At 38.5% G+C, this 15,373-nt stretch overlaps 2 protein-coding genes across 6 annotated transcripts in view; both read left to right on the top strand.

The window, feature by feature from the left end:
* mtdha (metadherin a) overlaps positions 1-3,200 on the top strand; it is a 45,775-nt gene extending 42,575 nt beyond the window's left edge. For 2 of the 3 annotated variants that reach the window (XM_061930852.1, XM_061930850.2), the window contains one exon: positions 2,248-3,200. In XM_061930852.1, coding sequence (XP_061786836.1) covers positions 2,248-2,319 — 72 coding nt within the window. In that variant the 3' untranslated portion in view covers positions 2,320-3,200. The remainder of the gene's footprint in view (positions 1-2,247) is intronic. The other variant, XR_009811707.2, reaches the window with a different exon arrangement.
* Positions 3,201-3,471: 271 nt separating this feature from the next.
* laptm4b (lysosomal protein transmembrane 4 beta) overlaps positions 3,472-15,373 on the top strand; it is a 39,041-nt gene continuing 27,139 nt past the window's right edge. For all 3 annotated transcript variants that reach the window (XM_061931436.1, XM_061931437.1, XM_061931435.1), the window contains exons 1-6: positions 3,472-3,699; positions 7,322-7,427; positions 8,376-8,493; positions 11,781-11,854; positions 11,946-12,068; positions 12,321-12,419. In XM_061931436.1, coding sequence (XP_061787420.1) covers positions 3,572-3,699; positions 7,322-7,427; positions 8,376-8,493; positions 11,781-11,854; positions 11,946-12,068; positions 12,321-12,419 — 648 coding nt within the window. In that variant the 5' untranslated portion in view covers positions 3,472-3,571. The remainder of the gene's footprint in view (positions 3,700-7,321; positions 7,428-8,375; positions 8,494-11,780; positions 11,855-11,945; positions 12,069-12,320; positions 12,420-15,373) is intronic.

Below are 15,373 nucleotides of genomic sequence, written 5' to 3'. Positions count from 1 at the left end.
TCAAAGAACATGACAAACATGGAACTCTTGACCTTCCTGCATGAGAAGAAGCTGGCAGAAATTTACCCCAACATGTGGGTTGCTCTGAGAATCTCTGCCACTCTTCCTGTTACTGTGGCTGCTGCTGAAAGAAGCTTCTCTAAGCTTAAACTCATTAAAACCTACCTGAGATCTACTATGATGCAAGAACGTCTCAGTGGACTTTCCATATTGTATTTATTTTTTGTATTCATTTATTTATTCATATTTTTTTATCTTGTTAACTATTCTGATTGTTAATTTGCTTTCTTTAAGTAAAAAAAAAGGTCAAAGACAAAGCTACTCGGTTTCTTGTGAGTATATACACTTCACTGCCGATGTGGGGGGGCGCCACCTAAAATCTTGCCTAGGGCACCAGATTTGTCTGGTCTTACCTTTACTTGTAAATGAAGTCCAATGAACAAAAGCATCGATAACTTGTTTATAGAAGTCTTCCTTATCTTTCTTCAGTTTTAAAAGTCTCTCTGTCTCGATGGAGATGATCCTTTAATTATTACCTCCTGCTTCGATTGAATTAAAGTCCAGTTTAGAAAACTGTTTTGTTTTAGATATGTAATCCTCCATGTTAAAAGTTCAGGCAAGAGGTAAAAATAAACGATCGCTGCTAACTGTTGCTGCTTGTTGTCACTTCTGCAGCCGAGTAGTCGTAAGAATGATCTCTGGGATCACTACCGCCCTCTACCACCAGGAGGCGGGATTACTGCAAGCCTCACCCAGTGCGTCATTTGCAGCCGTTTTATGATTGCTCAGCACAAGAAATACGTTACACACATACAGTTGTTGACAAAATACATTGTACATTATATACCTCAGCTAACTAAACTATGGAAATGTATAATATAATTCATATAGCAATACGTCTCACTACACAGCAGGCCAGCAGTTAGCCGAGTCATTGCGCAATCCATGGTGAGGCTCAACTCAGTGACATGCCTCAACTGGCTGGTGACTCACCGCAAGCCTCTTCTCAATATTTGAACGGCAAATGTGAAAATTCAGCGATTTTGAATAAAAATAATCTAAAACTGGTGAAGTTAAATGGAAAATAACTTTATAGTATAATCACTAGATACATATAACAATTAAAACATTTTTTTTCTTTCCATGATGGCACGTGAGGCCCCGCCTCACCTGACTCCCCTGACTGTACGTCACTGGTATATACATATGTGTGTATATCTATAGATATATGTATGAATATATGTGTGTGTATATATATATATATATATATATATATATATATATATATATATATATATATATATTTGTGTGTGTGTGTCATACTTGCCAACTCTCCCGAATTTTCCGGGAGACTCCCGAATATCAGTGCCTCTCCCGAAAATCTCCCGGGACATTCTTTCTCCCGAAAATCTCCCGATTTCCAGCCGGACAACAATATTGGGGGCGTGCCTTAAAGGCCCTGCCTTTAGCGTCGTCTCTCACATGAAAAGGACACTATTATATATGTCTCCGTTATTCATAGGTTTATCTATAACCCATAAAGTAGGCAGGCACGGAGCTATTTCTCAGCGTGTGTTTATTCCAGCCGGCACGTTAATACTGTAGCTGCTGGCTACGGGGTGTTAGCCAATGACTTTGGCTGGGGGGCGGGACTTCCGGGAGAGATAGGGAAGTGACGTTGTTAATAGGCAGTGGGTGTTGGAGTTTTGCCGGGAAAAGGGATAGACACACATTGGAGCTGTTGTGTGGTTGAATTACATCTTGTGCAATAAAGACAAGACAAACAAAGAAGTCGTATGAGCCTACATTCCTGGGATTATTACAATACACTGACACGGATTCAGAGATCGCTCGCCAGTACTCAAATGGCAGAACAAAAGCTACTCAAACAGTGGAAGGTTAGTGTTGTTGTTGTTTTTTTAAATAAGCAGCAAGTATAGTACAGTTAGTAGAACAACTATGTTTTCATTACTGTTTACTGTACTAAATATATGTATATACCGGTATATAAGAAATACTTTAATTTCAGTGAATTGTAGCTATAAATATACTCCTCCCCCTTAACCCCGCCCCCCGACCCAACCCCACCCCCACTCCCCCAATCTCCCAAATTCGGAGGTCTCAAGGTTGGCAAGTATAGTGTGTGTGTGTGTGTATATCTTGGCGCTTGGTGAAGGCAGTTGCATTCCCCTCCCCTCTCTGTTTCTTCCCGCTTGCCTCTTTGTTTTGTCTTGTCTAAACTTTTAGGAGTCTCTTTTTCTGCGCTGTCCTCTGAAATCTAAACATGGAATTAATAAGCTGGACTCTCGACTCAACTGACAAAATCTTCTCGATTTGGAAAAGCGGTTCGGAGGAACCTGGCTGCACTGACGGAATGTTTGCTGCTGGTTATGTAAGGGACTCGTGGGAGAAATGGAGAATCCTGTGCCTCAGTGCTTTCCATCGAGGAAGTGGAAGACCTCTGTCTATTTGTAACTGATCGCATTGCATCTGCTGATTGAGCATTGCTTTGGTGTATCGTCAAATTCGGAAGACGATGGCAGCCATTCAAGAAGCCCAAAGGCTGACCGTCGCAATGGAAGGCATGGGTCGGGCTGTAGGACCACCGACTGTGGCGATTTCAGAACTGAATCGTAAGTTGGAAAACATCACTGAATTGCAAAGATTGATAGCTGTTCTGACATTCCTCCCTCCTTTGACAACACCTTGGAGTTGAACTTTGCTCGTAACACCTGCAGACCGACTCCAGGCCTATAGGCACAACAACAGTACACACCCTGGTAATGGGCACACACCCCAACCCCACACCTTTGCCACCGCTTCACTCCATGTGGTATGATGGACGTCGGAGCAGCACCTTAGTGGCTGGCAGCTTCGGGCCGGATGCCTGCCCCCTCCCTCCTGTTGCAAAATGTTTATGTGTGCTTTTTGGCTATCAAGTTTTTTTCTCGGCCGCAGTCTGTACCCCCTCCTCCATAGGAGCCTAGTCTGAGAATGAGTTTGTTTTTTACTCCTACTTCCCCAGCGTCTACATTTTTTCTCACCTTTTACCAGGCGCCGTTAAGTGGAGATTCATCACCGTTCCTGTTCTGTCTACCTGTACAATGTGTGTTTGTCTAATCTAACGGGTTTGTGGTAAAAATTAAATGTTGTTGTACTTGTGCAATGACAATAAAGAGCATGCCATATCATACATTAAATATGAAGACATCACCTTTTAATGTAGCACTTTTACTGTCTGTTTGCATTTGTTTTGACTATTTCCACATCGGAATTGTGCCTTTTGTGAGTTACTTGCAGTGTCACGGCCCATAAGTATGTCACGCTGACCCTCGTGAGGCCCGCCCCCAGTCAATGTGGCCTCATGGCACGCTTACATGGGCTGACCTCCTTCGCTCGTCATCCCTCATCTGCGCTTTCATGTAGGATTTAGCAGAATTTAATCTCGGGCTGACAGTCCATTCACCTTCACTTTAGGGAGACATCACGTTCTGGTTCTCTCTGCTAGCCGAAGGCTTGAGCTCTTTTGTAGGACTTTAAGGTCACTAATGGATGCTTGCAAACAACTTTTATGGACCGTCCTAAAATAGAATGTGAAAACAAGCAGCTTATGATATCACAGTCCTCTAGTTGTGTCCACTGCCTAATTCTCTCAAGTGTTTTGCAAGCAGAAAGTGGAGTGATTCAACACCTGTACTGGTGAGTAGTCTGGAATGTTCTCCTCCATTGAGATTTCCCTTTAAAGAGCTTGGAGGCATGCGGTCATGTCTCTAAAGCAACCAGCGGGAAAATCCTCTAATGTGACCGTTATGATGTGGTCCACCCACTGAAGGAGCTTAGCGTTGTCGTGTTCACTAGCCCATCTGCCAGCCTTCATCCTTTCATCCTGCAGGTTTTCCCAGAGACAGCCAAGCAACAGGAAAATTGAGCAGATAAACCATGTTTTTTTCCTCACCCATTTATGTTGGAAAAATAACTATCTATGTTAGCATGGCTTGCTAATGTAGAATTAGTGTACTTAATTAAAGTAATTAGTCGATAGATACACCTAATAGCGTGTGGTGCATTAAAAAAAAAACATGTCTAACCCTGAAATCATGAAGTCATTTATTATAAACAAACAGCAGTGATTAAAAAAAAAAGTGAGAAAATTTAATTTAAAAAAAAAAAAAAGTAATGTTTTTGATCATATCAATCAAAGTTTATTTATAAAGCTCTTAATCACAAGTGTCTCAAAAGGCTGCACAAGCCACAAAGAGATCTCCTTGGCTCAGATTTAAAAAAAACTCAACCCAATGGGAACAAGGAAAAACCTTGGAGGTGACCGGTGCAATGGATGCCGAGTGGATACAGTAAGTAATGTGATAGTCCAGTCCATAGTGGGGCCAGCAGGGGAACTTGCATGTAGACACGTCGCGGCGCAGAAATGGCACCGACTGATGCATAAGAAGTGGTCACACCGGGTCCTGACTTCATGTGAAAGTCCAGTCCATTGGGAGGCCAGCAGGGGATCATCTTGAATGGAGACAAGTCAGCAGCGCAGAGACTTCACCAACTGATTCAAAGAAGAGTGGTCCCAACTTTGAACAGCTAGCGCGTCATCTGTGGTGGCTGATCCGTGGTCACCTGATAACCTCTCCACGCAGGAGAGGGGGTAGAGTAGAAAAGAAAGACAGCAGATCAACTTGTCCAAAAAGGGGTCTATTTAAAGACTAGAGTATACAAATGAGTTTTAAGATGGGACTTAAATGCTTCTACTGAGGTAGCATTTCTAACTGTTACTGGTAGGGCATTCCAGAGTACTGGAGCCCGAATACAAAACGTTCTAAAGCCTGCAGAATTTTGGGGGGCTCTGGGAACCACTAATAAGCTGGAGTTCTTTGAACACAGATTTTTGGACAAGACATATGGTACAATACAATCAGCAATATAGGGTGGAGCTTGACCGTTTAGTATTTTATACGTAAGTAGTAAAACCTTTAAGTCACATCTTAAGTGCACAGGAAGCCATTGCACTTAAGGTGAGCCAGTATAGGTGTAATATGATCAAACTTTCTTGTTCTTGTCAAAAGTCTAGCAGCCGCATTTTGTACCAACTGTAATCTTTTAATGCTCGACATAGCAGGGAGACCCGCAAATAATACGTTATACCAGGGGTCGGCAACCCGCGGCTCCGGAGCCGCATGCGGCTCTTTGACCACTCTGATGCGGCTCAGCTGCATTCTTGCCAACCCTCCCGATTTTTCCGGGAGACTTCCGGATTTCACTGCCTCTCCCAGGGCAAACATTCTCCGATTTTCACCCGGACAACAAAATTGAGGGCGTGCCGTGATGACACTGCATTTTGCGTCCTCTACAACCTGTCGTCGCGTCCACTTTTTCACCTAAGAAACAGCGTGCGGGCCCAGTCACATTTTGTCTGCTCACACACTAAGTGACAGCAAGGCATACTTGTTCAACAGCCATACAGATCACACTGATGGTGGCCGTATAGACAACTATAACACTCTTACTAATATGCGCCACACTGTGAACCCACACCAAACAAGAATGACAAACACATTTCGGGAGAACATCCACACCGTAACACAACATAAACACAACAGAACAAATACCCAGAAGCCCATGCATCCCTAACTCTTCCGGGCTACATTACACACCCTGCTACCACCAAACCCCGCCCACCTCAATCTATGCACAGGGGGGGGGTTGTTGATGTGTGGGGGGGCAGGGTTGGGGTGGCGGGCTTTGGTGGTAGCGGGGGTGTATAAAGTAGCCCGGAAGAGTTAGGGATGCATGGGATTCTGGGTATTTGTTCTGTTGTGTTACGGTGCGGATGTTCTCCCGAAATGTGTTTGTCATTCTTGTTTGGTGTGGGTTCACAGTGTGGCGCATATTAGTAAGAGTGTTAAAGTTGTTTATATCGCCACCCTCAGTGTGATCTGTATGGCTGTTAACCAAGTATGAATTGCATTCACTTATGTGTGTCTGCAGGAGCCTCATATAACACGTAACTGGGCTGGCAAGCTGTTTGTTCAAGCCGTAGAGGGCGCTAAAGGTAGTGACATCACGGCACGCCCTTATTATTGTTGTTTGGGTGAAAATCAGCATACATTCGAGAGAATAGTTTCCCTGGAATTCAGGAGTCTACCGGAAAAATCGGGAGGGTTGGCAAGTGTGACGCTGTCAAGTGCCCTTCATATAAAACTCGCGGGCCGCACTAACATTACATTTCCATATTAAGGTGTGGGCCGCGTGTCTGAGACCCCTTGTTTATACATAGCACAAAGCAAAAAAAAACTTTGTATGTAGTGTTATTTCATTTTAAATTTCAAAAGAGTTTTGTGGCTCCCATTGTTTTCTTTAATTTGTGGAAACGGGTCAAAATGGCTCTTTGAGTGGTAAAGGTTGCCGACCCCTGCGTTATACAGTAATAGAAATTATAAACAGTTTTTAACAAATGTATAAATGTACAATACATGTGTATATAATACAGTAGTATGACCACCTGTAAGCAATGAATTCAGAATTAATAAACAATTGGAAATAAAGTCATTGAAAAAAGATAAAAATGTTTGCTCTGTATAATTAAAATATAACTCAGTCAATAACGATCAGGAACAAATACAAATTAAATATATCAATGAATAATGTTTAAACATATAAATATGTACATCAAGTATATACTCTGATATATAAGTGGAAGTGAACAGATCATCAGCAAGTGGTTTTGCTGAGATATGAAGAAGGGGAAGATTGGATAAATGTATTCATTTTCTCACTGCTTTTGAGATTTGTTCGGATCTTATGTTTATAAAAAATATATTTTTGAGCATTTATAAAATAAATATTTAAATTAATAACATCAAATATAATTTATTTAAAAAAAAAACATTTTATTTTCCAACCCCCAGAATATTATTTTTGTATATATATATTTTTTGGGGGAAATGTAGTTTTTAAACACAGACTAATGTATAAGCAATTATCAAATACATGTCTTTTTAAAAAGATGCACCAGTGCAGTTATTTCCGTTTTCAATCTCCTCCTCCTAAAAGTAAATACATTTAAAAAACAAAGAATAAATCCCTCGGTGGTCACGTGACTGGTGGACGAGCGAGATTAGCTACTGCTGTTAGTTTGAAGTCCAGTCCTGCTTCCCCTCCATCGGGCGAACATCTCTCCGCATACTCTCCATGTAGCACCAAGGACGACAATCAACTATATTTTTATTTTGATGACAATACATTTAAAAAAAATACTATCTATCCGAGTAGCCTTCATGTAATTTGGAGGTATTCTTTTTTTCAATTTTAATAGCAGACCATTCATGATGATTTCGCCGTGGGACCGGTGGTACTCGACGAGTTGCTGCCTTTGCTGCCATGTCCGGACCGGAACCATTATTTTGGGGATTTGGTACATGGTAAGTAATGTTTTTAAACCACTTCAAATCATCATTACACTGTTATGTAATTGAGAGTTATATGCAATGTATGCTAGCGGATATTGGCTAAATGCCAATGGATTTCCAGCGAGCTAGCTATCCCAACAATGTCGATTCTCGTTTGTTTTTGGTGGTGTTGTTTTTCCACTCAGATTTATCGAAATAATTTGGCTTATCAAAGTGATTCCGGGATAGTTTAAAAAGTGTAGCAATGGTTCCTGCTAATTGGTCACATTAAATTAAATGTTATTATTTAAAAAAGATTCCCTACACAGAGATTCCAGAATATTGATTTCAAATATGTTGCATATGTTTGTTGTAGTTCGCAGTGGGACTCCATCACACTGTATGTTTTACAAACTGAGCATTACAAAGTATAATTGCTATCTGTGTTATTTTACCTCATATTGTGTCTTTAAAAAAAATCTAATCTAATGTCTAACAAAAATGATTATAACATTCCCATGGGATTTTGTCCTACATTTGTTCTAATATAAACTCTTGGTTAAATTTAAACTTTAGCTTCTGCTTTTAAACCAACCTGAGGTTTTAAACATAGTGCATCTCTTAAGCCTGCTAAATCCCCGGGCTTTTGTAAGCGTTGCTGCCCATCTGCGGACGTACACATATTGTATGTCGAGGGAAATATACTGTATAGAGCAGGGCGACAGCAGATGCAAAATGTGCTACAGGGTTCATAGTGTTGTAAAGCAATAATGTAGCCGTACCATTAGACAGCCAGTTCCTGAAAAACATGATTAATGCTCGTGTCTGCTGCCTGCGTTCTATAGAATCAAACTCAAAGTTTTTGTGACCTCACTAACATACACTACTTGAAACTGTTTATGACTACATTTCACCCCAGGTCAAAATCGCTGCTTCATCTGCAAGAAAGCTATTTTTTTCTCCTCTTTTCCCCCATCCCAGCTCATCAACGCTGTGGTCTTACTCATCCTGTTGTCGGCTCTCAATGACCCCGTGCAGTACCGCTACCACCTCACCAGCTCTGAGCTGGGGACCGACATCGACGTCATGGACGACGCAAGTGAGTGTAGCGCCATACTCTTTAATCTTACGGTATGTTATCTTGGTTACAAATGCCAGACAATAAGTGCAGAAGAAGTCACCGAAAGGCTGAGAGGGTCTGTCGTCATAACATTCAAGTAAAACTGTTTCCATAGCAAATTATAGAAATAGGAGTAATCTGTTAAAGGGTAAAACTTTACCATCATAAAACCGCATCATCTGTATTACAAGTGTAAAAACAAGTTAACCGCGAAAGTGATGTTTAACATCAACAACTATCAATCATTCTACTCTAAGGCGCAGTAGGGATGGATACTGTTCACATTTGAACCGATAACAGTGCTAATTCCAGGTACCTGAGAATTGATAGCGGTACCAATTTTTGGTTCTTTTTTGTGTGTTAGTAAATTCATTGTTTTTGATAATGAAATCAAATTTCTTATTGCAACATTTAAAAATAACTGAATATGATAACTGCTGTCCAGTTGAAATATATTTTTCATTTTCAAGTATGAAAATAATTTTTAAATAAAGTTGCAAGTCCAAGACGTTAGATGACAGTAGTGTATAGTTCATGGTGGTTTTTGTTGATGCTGTAAGTATTGTACTTATTACGCACCAGCTGTTTGATTATAACATGCATCTTAGTTGTAGTTTGTGCCAAACAAGTACCGGATTCGGTACCCATCACTAGTTGGCAGTCATCGTTACAGTATTGGGTATTGTGGAAAAATCTCACTGGTAGTAGTAATACCGCATCAACTGTCTTACAAGTGTAAAAATAAGCAATGTCAAGACTAACATTGTGCCTTTGATAACAAGTGACCCACATTACCGATGAGTGGGCAGAAGCTAACGTTAGCCATTGTCATTTCCGTCAATTTGCAATTTGTCCATATTTAGGATGAACTAATTTAGGTAGAAATAATTCATTGCACTGTCAAATTGATGCCACTGCAACAAATCTAAAAATAAATTAATCCTTTGGAGGTGTGTTTTATGTTTCCCCACTCAGTGAACTGCAGCTCCCCAGTGTAGGCAGGACTCATGCAGCCCCAGACTATACAGACAATTATTCTGCTACTTACATTTAGAAGAAAAAAAGTGTCTGTGTGTGGAGTCTACTAATTTTCAGTGGATAGTCAATCTTTACTGCTATACAAGCTGTACACTGACTACTCTAAAGTATATCTACATTTCCCTTTTGCTGTGTTCTGGGAAATCCTGTATAGCAAGTAACATAAAGAACGTGTCACGTTTATCAGGGTTTTGTCTTAAATATTAAAAAAATACATTAGAACACTAAAATTAAACACTGATTTCCTCCATTTTGAATACCTGGAAAAAGTAAAGCGTCCTGGAAATTTTTTTATTTTTTCACCATTTTCTATCATTTGAAAGTACAGTAAATTAAGTGATCTGTTTTATTAATGTTTTATTGTAAATTGTCAATAAAAATGGCTATAAATAAAATATAATTTATACATAAAACTGTAATGCAGTAACCCCCCGTTTATCACTATTAATTGGGTCTGGGTCTGACCTAGGTAAATACATTTCTGCAAAGTAGGATTTTTTAATTATAAATAGAATATTTTCATAATTAGAGCAAATATGTTTTTTTTTTTAATATTGTAAGTGCCCTCCAGACATGAAATAACACCCACATAGTCTTTTAATACAATATAGTGCTCCCTGAGGCTGAGCCAATCACTGACCACGAAACTGAACAGCGCCCTCTGATTGGTTTGGTCTCATCTAGTGGCCAATATTACTGTAGTATTGATGTGTTTAGTTTATTTAGTTATTGTTATGCTTAAAAATGCTTAATTTAGGCCAAAAATATGAATCATTTCTTAAGTTTTTTAAATAAAGTGAAGCCGCACAATTTGAAGCGTTTTGTGGTGGGCGGCCACCTATAACTTTTCTGAGTATATAATGTGTACATGAGACTCATAGTAATAATATTTCTAGGAAATATGTAAGACAATCATATATGGAATACAGTGTTCCCTTGCTACAACACAGTTCACTTTACACAACAATTTTTTACAGTATCGCATGCTTTATTTTTTCTTGATGCGGTATTACTACTACCATTGTGTTCTGCGTCCTGATTCACTAACGGACTGTAGACCACTGTCAATAAATGTTCTTCATGCCATGTGCCCTGTACAGTACAGAATGCATACTGTGGGGTGATATAATCCTGAACAAGTTTTTAATATGGATGAGACAGGCTTATTTTGGAAACCAATGCCCTCTCGCACCTTTATAATGCAGGACAAAGCCAAAAGCAGAGGATATAAGGTCCAAAAATATTGTGTGACTCTGGTTATGTGTGGAAATGCGGCAGGCTTTATGATGAAACCTGGGTTTGTTTATAGATCAAAAAATCCTAGAGCCCAAAAAACAGCTTTTGATCTTTGGTTTCATTCTTTTAATACAGTAGTATTTTTGTACAATACTGTACCTTTTTTTTTTTAATCCACAAAGGTTTTAACTTTGAGAGTGTTTAAACGAGAGAAATGTGAGAAAATGTTAATGCCTGTCTGAGAAAAGTTTGTAAAGTGTGTGTGGTTATCGGTTTTACAGACTTAAAACATATGTAAGAAACGAAAAAACATATACTGTACAGTACTGTAAACGAAAAAAAACATAATAAATAAAAAAACAACCTGTAAACGAAAAAACATGCACAGTATATGAAAAAAAAAAATCCTGTAAAACATAGTGTAAAAGAAAAAAATATATAATGAATGAAAACACATATAAAAAACTGAACTTCTACTACACGGGTTTCACTTAAAGTGGGTATTTTTTGGAACGTAACCCCAGCGTTAAACGAGGGAACACTGTATACCAAAATTATCAATTGTAATTTAAGTTCTACTTTCTTTCATTCAAATTTGAATTGCAATTCTACTGCCGGTTTACAACCGCAACTCAAATTTATAAATTTAATTGGAATTTGTCAGTTCAGTTTGGAATTTTGTACTAGCCAGGTTCAAATCATGTACCTGAGTTAACCATTCATCACTGAATTATACTGTATGTCTGACGACTTGTGCATGTGTGTTGTTTACCTCCTGTTTATAATTTCATACCACTGCCTTAGCAATACATGTCAATTGTTTTATTTGAATTGACTGCTAACTCAGAGCTTGTACACGCAACACCAATCTGTTAATTTTAGCTAATAGTCCTTTAATGATTTCTAAATAATAATAAAAGCTCTTATACTTGTAAAAATGTGCACTCTTTGCCTGGTGGCCACCATTTTGTACATTGGTTTTCCCCTTGCAGATATCTGCATAGCAACCGCCATATCCCTCCTAATGATTCTTATATGTGGCATGGCGACATACGGCGCATACAAGGTGAGTAAATAAAACATTCACCCCTTTTAGTCCTGTCAAACATTGCCCCCTATCCACCCACCGTTGTTCATTGAAATTCTCCTCCACGCAGCAACACGCCGCCTGGATCATTCCGTTCTTCTGCTATCAAATCTTTGACTTTGCCCTTAACACCCTGGTAGCCGTCAGCGTGGTGGTGTACCCCAACACGGTGCAGGACTACCTCCAGCAGCTGGTACGGGAAGGAAACTAATCTGGTGCTTATTGCCTAACCTTTTGGAAAGCGTGTGTGTTACGGAGCATCTGTTGCTAAACAAAAGGTGAACATGGGAAGGGAAGTGGGGGAGGCCACCCAAGCAAGAAGTTCTGCTCTTTAGTTATGCACTTGAGCTTTTAAAGCCCCTCAATGGGGAGCACGCAAAGTTCATCTGTTTTTGTTGTTATGGAAATGTCATTCATTTTCATGTTTGTTTCTTTATGTTTGCAGCCGGGGACTTTCCCTTACAAAGAGGACATCATGTCCACCAATAATATGTGCCTCGTCTTTGTAGTCCTTCTCTTCATTGGCTGCATCCTCTCCTTCAAGGTAAACTGTCTGAAAATAATTACGTTCTGTTTTTATTGACACTGTCTTTTTACAAGTCTATTTACTTTATTGCGGTTGTTCTGAAGACAACATTCAGCATGTTGGTGGAAAATGACAGATTTACATATTTTGAAATGATATATTATTTTAATGAAATATAAAAATGAAGCACAAATTGGAACATTTTGAAAAAAACGGTAACATTTGAAAAAGTAAACTCATTATTATAATATATTTATTATTGTAGTTTAGTTTAGGTTTGTTTTATAAGATCCCTTTAAACAATATATTATCTCAGTATACAACATATATTTAAATTCAAATTAAATATAATTACAAAAGGGAAAATTTGAGAAAAAAGTAAAACAACTATTGTGAAATATAATTATAGTTAAATATTAATTTGATCATCTTTAGTAATAATAATAATAATAGTTTAAAAATGAATACGATCAAATCTAAGATAACAAAATCACAAAAATGTTTTATTATATTTGAATATATTTAACATTTATTTTGAAATACTTTAATGTGTCCTAATATTTTTGTGCAAATGTTTACTACGTGATATTAAATGATACCTTTCACTGTAAAATGTTTGATTTTATATATCTCTGACAAAGTCAATACAAATGAGTATTACATTTTATTTCTCTCTTCTAATAAGTGACTAACCATTATTTGTATAGCACCTTTCACAGACAAAAAAAGTCACAAAGTGTTTCACAACACAGTTAAGATATCAGATATTACATCTAATATAAAAGGCCAATATACAACATAAAAAACATTATGGATAAACAGTATAAAACAATATAAAAACAAAAATAAAAGACAACATAAAAATCCTAGCAGCCCAAGAGTAGCTAATATAAGCCCTGTTGTTGTATTGAATAGGATACATAATGTTGTGGCCAGTAGAGCCTACCGGTACTATGCTTAACAGTGTAGTTCACAAGGAGCACGTTTTGCACATTGGGTGAACATTGCTCAAGATTAGTTCATCATGTCCTCATGTGTTAAGCTAATTAAAGCTGTGCGTATGTCACTGGCAGCTACACGACGCACGTAACGAATGAACACGTCCATTGAATCAATTTCCTCAATGAGATGATCACACAGTCAGAGAGCAGCAGGAAGCGTCAATGCATGAGTGCTTCACCAAGACGCTGCTTGTGCAATCAAATCACATCCGGCTCTCCGCTCACGCCGGAAGTGCATCGGGCACATGTCCAAAAAAGAAGATGAGATTTTAGCGTGAAAAAGCAGCCAGTGGAAGAAAAGCCGTTAGGGCGTCACATGTCCTACATCAGTCGAGAAGCTTCCAGGCTCACGGATGTGGAGCACTCACAGTAGATTGTAGCCTGAGGGCCTCAGTAGACACGTAGCACTGGGAGATTCTTGATTCTTTACAAGCGTTCCTCCAAAGTCCTCAGTTTAAATTTCATCTCTCAGTTTTTAGCGAGCAGATGGTGCAGGGTACCTTGGACAGGCTCGCTGCTTGCTCCGCTGCTCTTACTGTTTGTTGGCAAGGGTATCAACCCAGCACGCCACTCTCACACAAACTCACAATGAACCTGCTGTTCCACTGCCAAGGCCAACCTCAGAGCCAATCAGGCTTGTCGAGAAGAACCAAGAAAACCTACACTGACCACAAAGTAATATTTTTAGCAATATTCTCTCAATACAGTAAGTTGTACTAATGTTACTCTCCAGAGGCCCAGTTACGTTAGAGTCAAACATTCACCAAATATTACATTTTTTTAATCGAGACTCAAGCATTCGCCTTAAATCTTTCTGCAACAGAAATGTTAGTATTAAACACTTACACAAATTCCGACATTTGTGCTAAATTTACCCAGTGACAAAAAATGCTAGATATTTAACATTGTTGTATGACAATATTAAACATTTTCAACTGAAAATATCTTGCTTCAAAAATGCAAAATGTTTGACTTTTTTTAAACACATATTTAAGTATTGAACGTTCACGTTTAAGTTGTCCTACGTCGGGAAAAAAAACTAAATAGTAAACATTTATAACGGCAAGTCAAGTCTTAATGCTAAAGCTGACCTGTGACAAAAAACACTAATTATGCAATGTTTTTAACAGTCACGCAAAACTTCTCATGCGACAGAAAATGCTTATTATTCGACATATATGCTGACGTTATCCTGTGACAAAATATACTTAATAGTAAACATTTATACTGACAAGTCGAGTCTTCATGCTTTATTTTGTGGCAAAAAAAATTATAATTCTTAAACTTTTTTAACACTGACTCAAACAATTCGATTCATATGATTAAAAAATGCCAACTATCCAAAATGTATACCAAAGTTATTCTGTAACAGAAAATCCATCCATCCATCCATTTTCTACCGCTTATTCCCTTTGGGGTCACGGGGGGCGCTGGAGCCTATCTCAGCTACAAATACTAAACAGTAAATATTTCATAGCAGCAAGTTGCGTCTTAATCCTAAAGTTATCTTGTGACAAAAATACACGAGTCATTAAACATTTTAGATACTCACAACTAAAATTCCAATAAACTGCTCTTTATTAAAAAAAAAAACCTCATTATTCAACATTTATACTAAATGCAAACTATTACAAGTTTTTAACTGTGACTCAAGCATCCACACAAATCTTGTGCAACAAAAATACTAACTATCCGAGGCTTATGCTAAAGTTGTCCTGAGACAAAAAAATACTCAATTGCAAACATTTTAACGGCATCTCAAGTCTTTACGCCAAAGGTGTTCTATGACAAAAAAATGCTAAGTATTAAACATTTTTGACAGTAACTCAAATATTTACGCAAAAGTACTTGTCTAACTAAAATTGCTAACAATTTAATATTTACATTAAAGTTATCCTGTGACGAAACAAATGCTGAACGTTAAGCGTTTTTACTGAGACTCGATCATTTACGGTAAAGTTATCGTGCAGC

Source organism: Nerophis lumbriciformis, linkage group LG37, assembly GCF_033978685.3.
Source record: "Nerophis lumbriciformis linkage group LG37, RoL_Nlum_v2.1, whole genome shotgun sequence".
Classification (NCBI taxonomy): Eukaryota; Metazoa; Chordata; class Actinopteri; order Syngnathiformes; family Syngnathidae; genus Nerophis; species Nerophis lumbriciformis.
The sequence above is the reverse complement of the archived record's forward strand: the minus strand, read 5'-3'. Positions and strand labels throughout refer to the sequence as shown.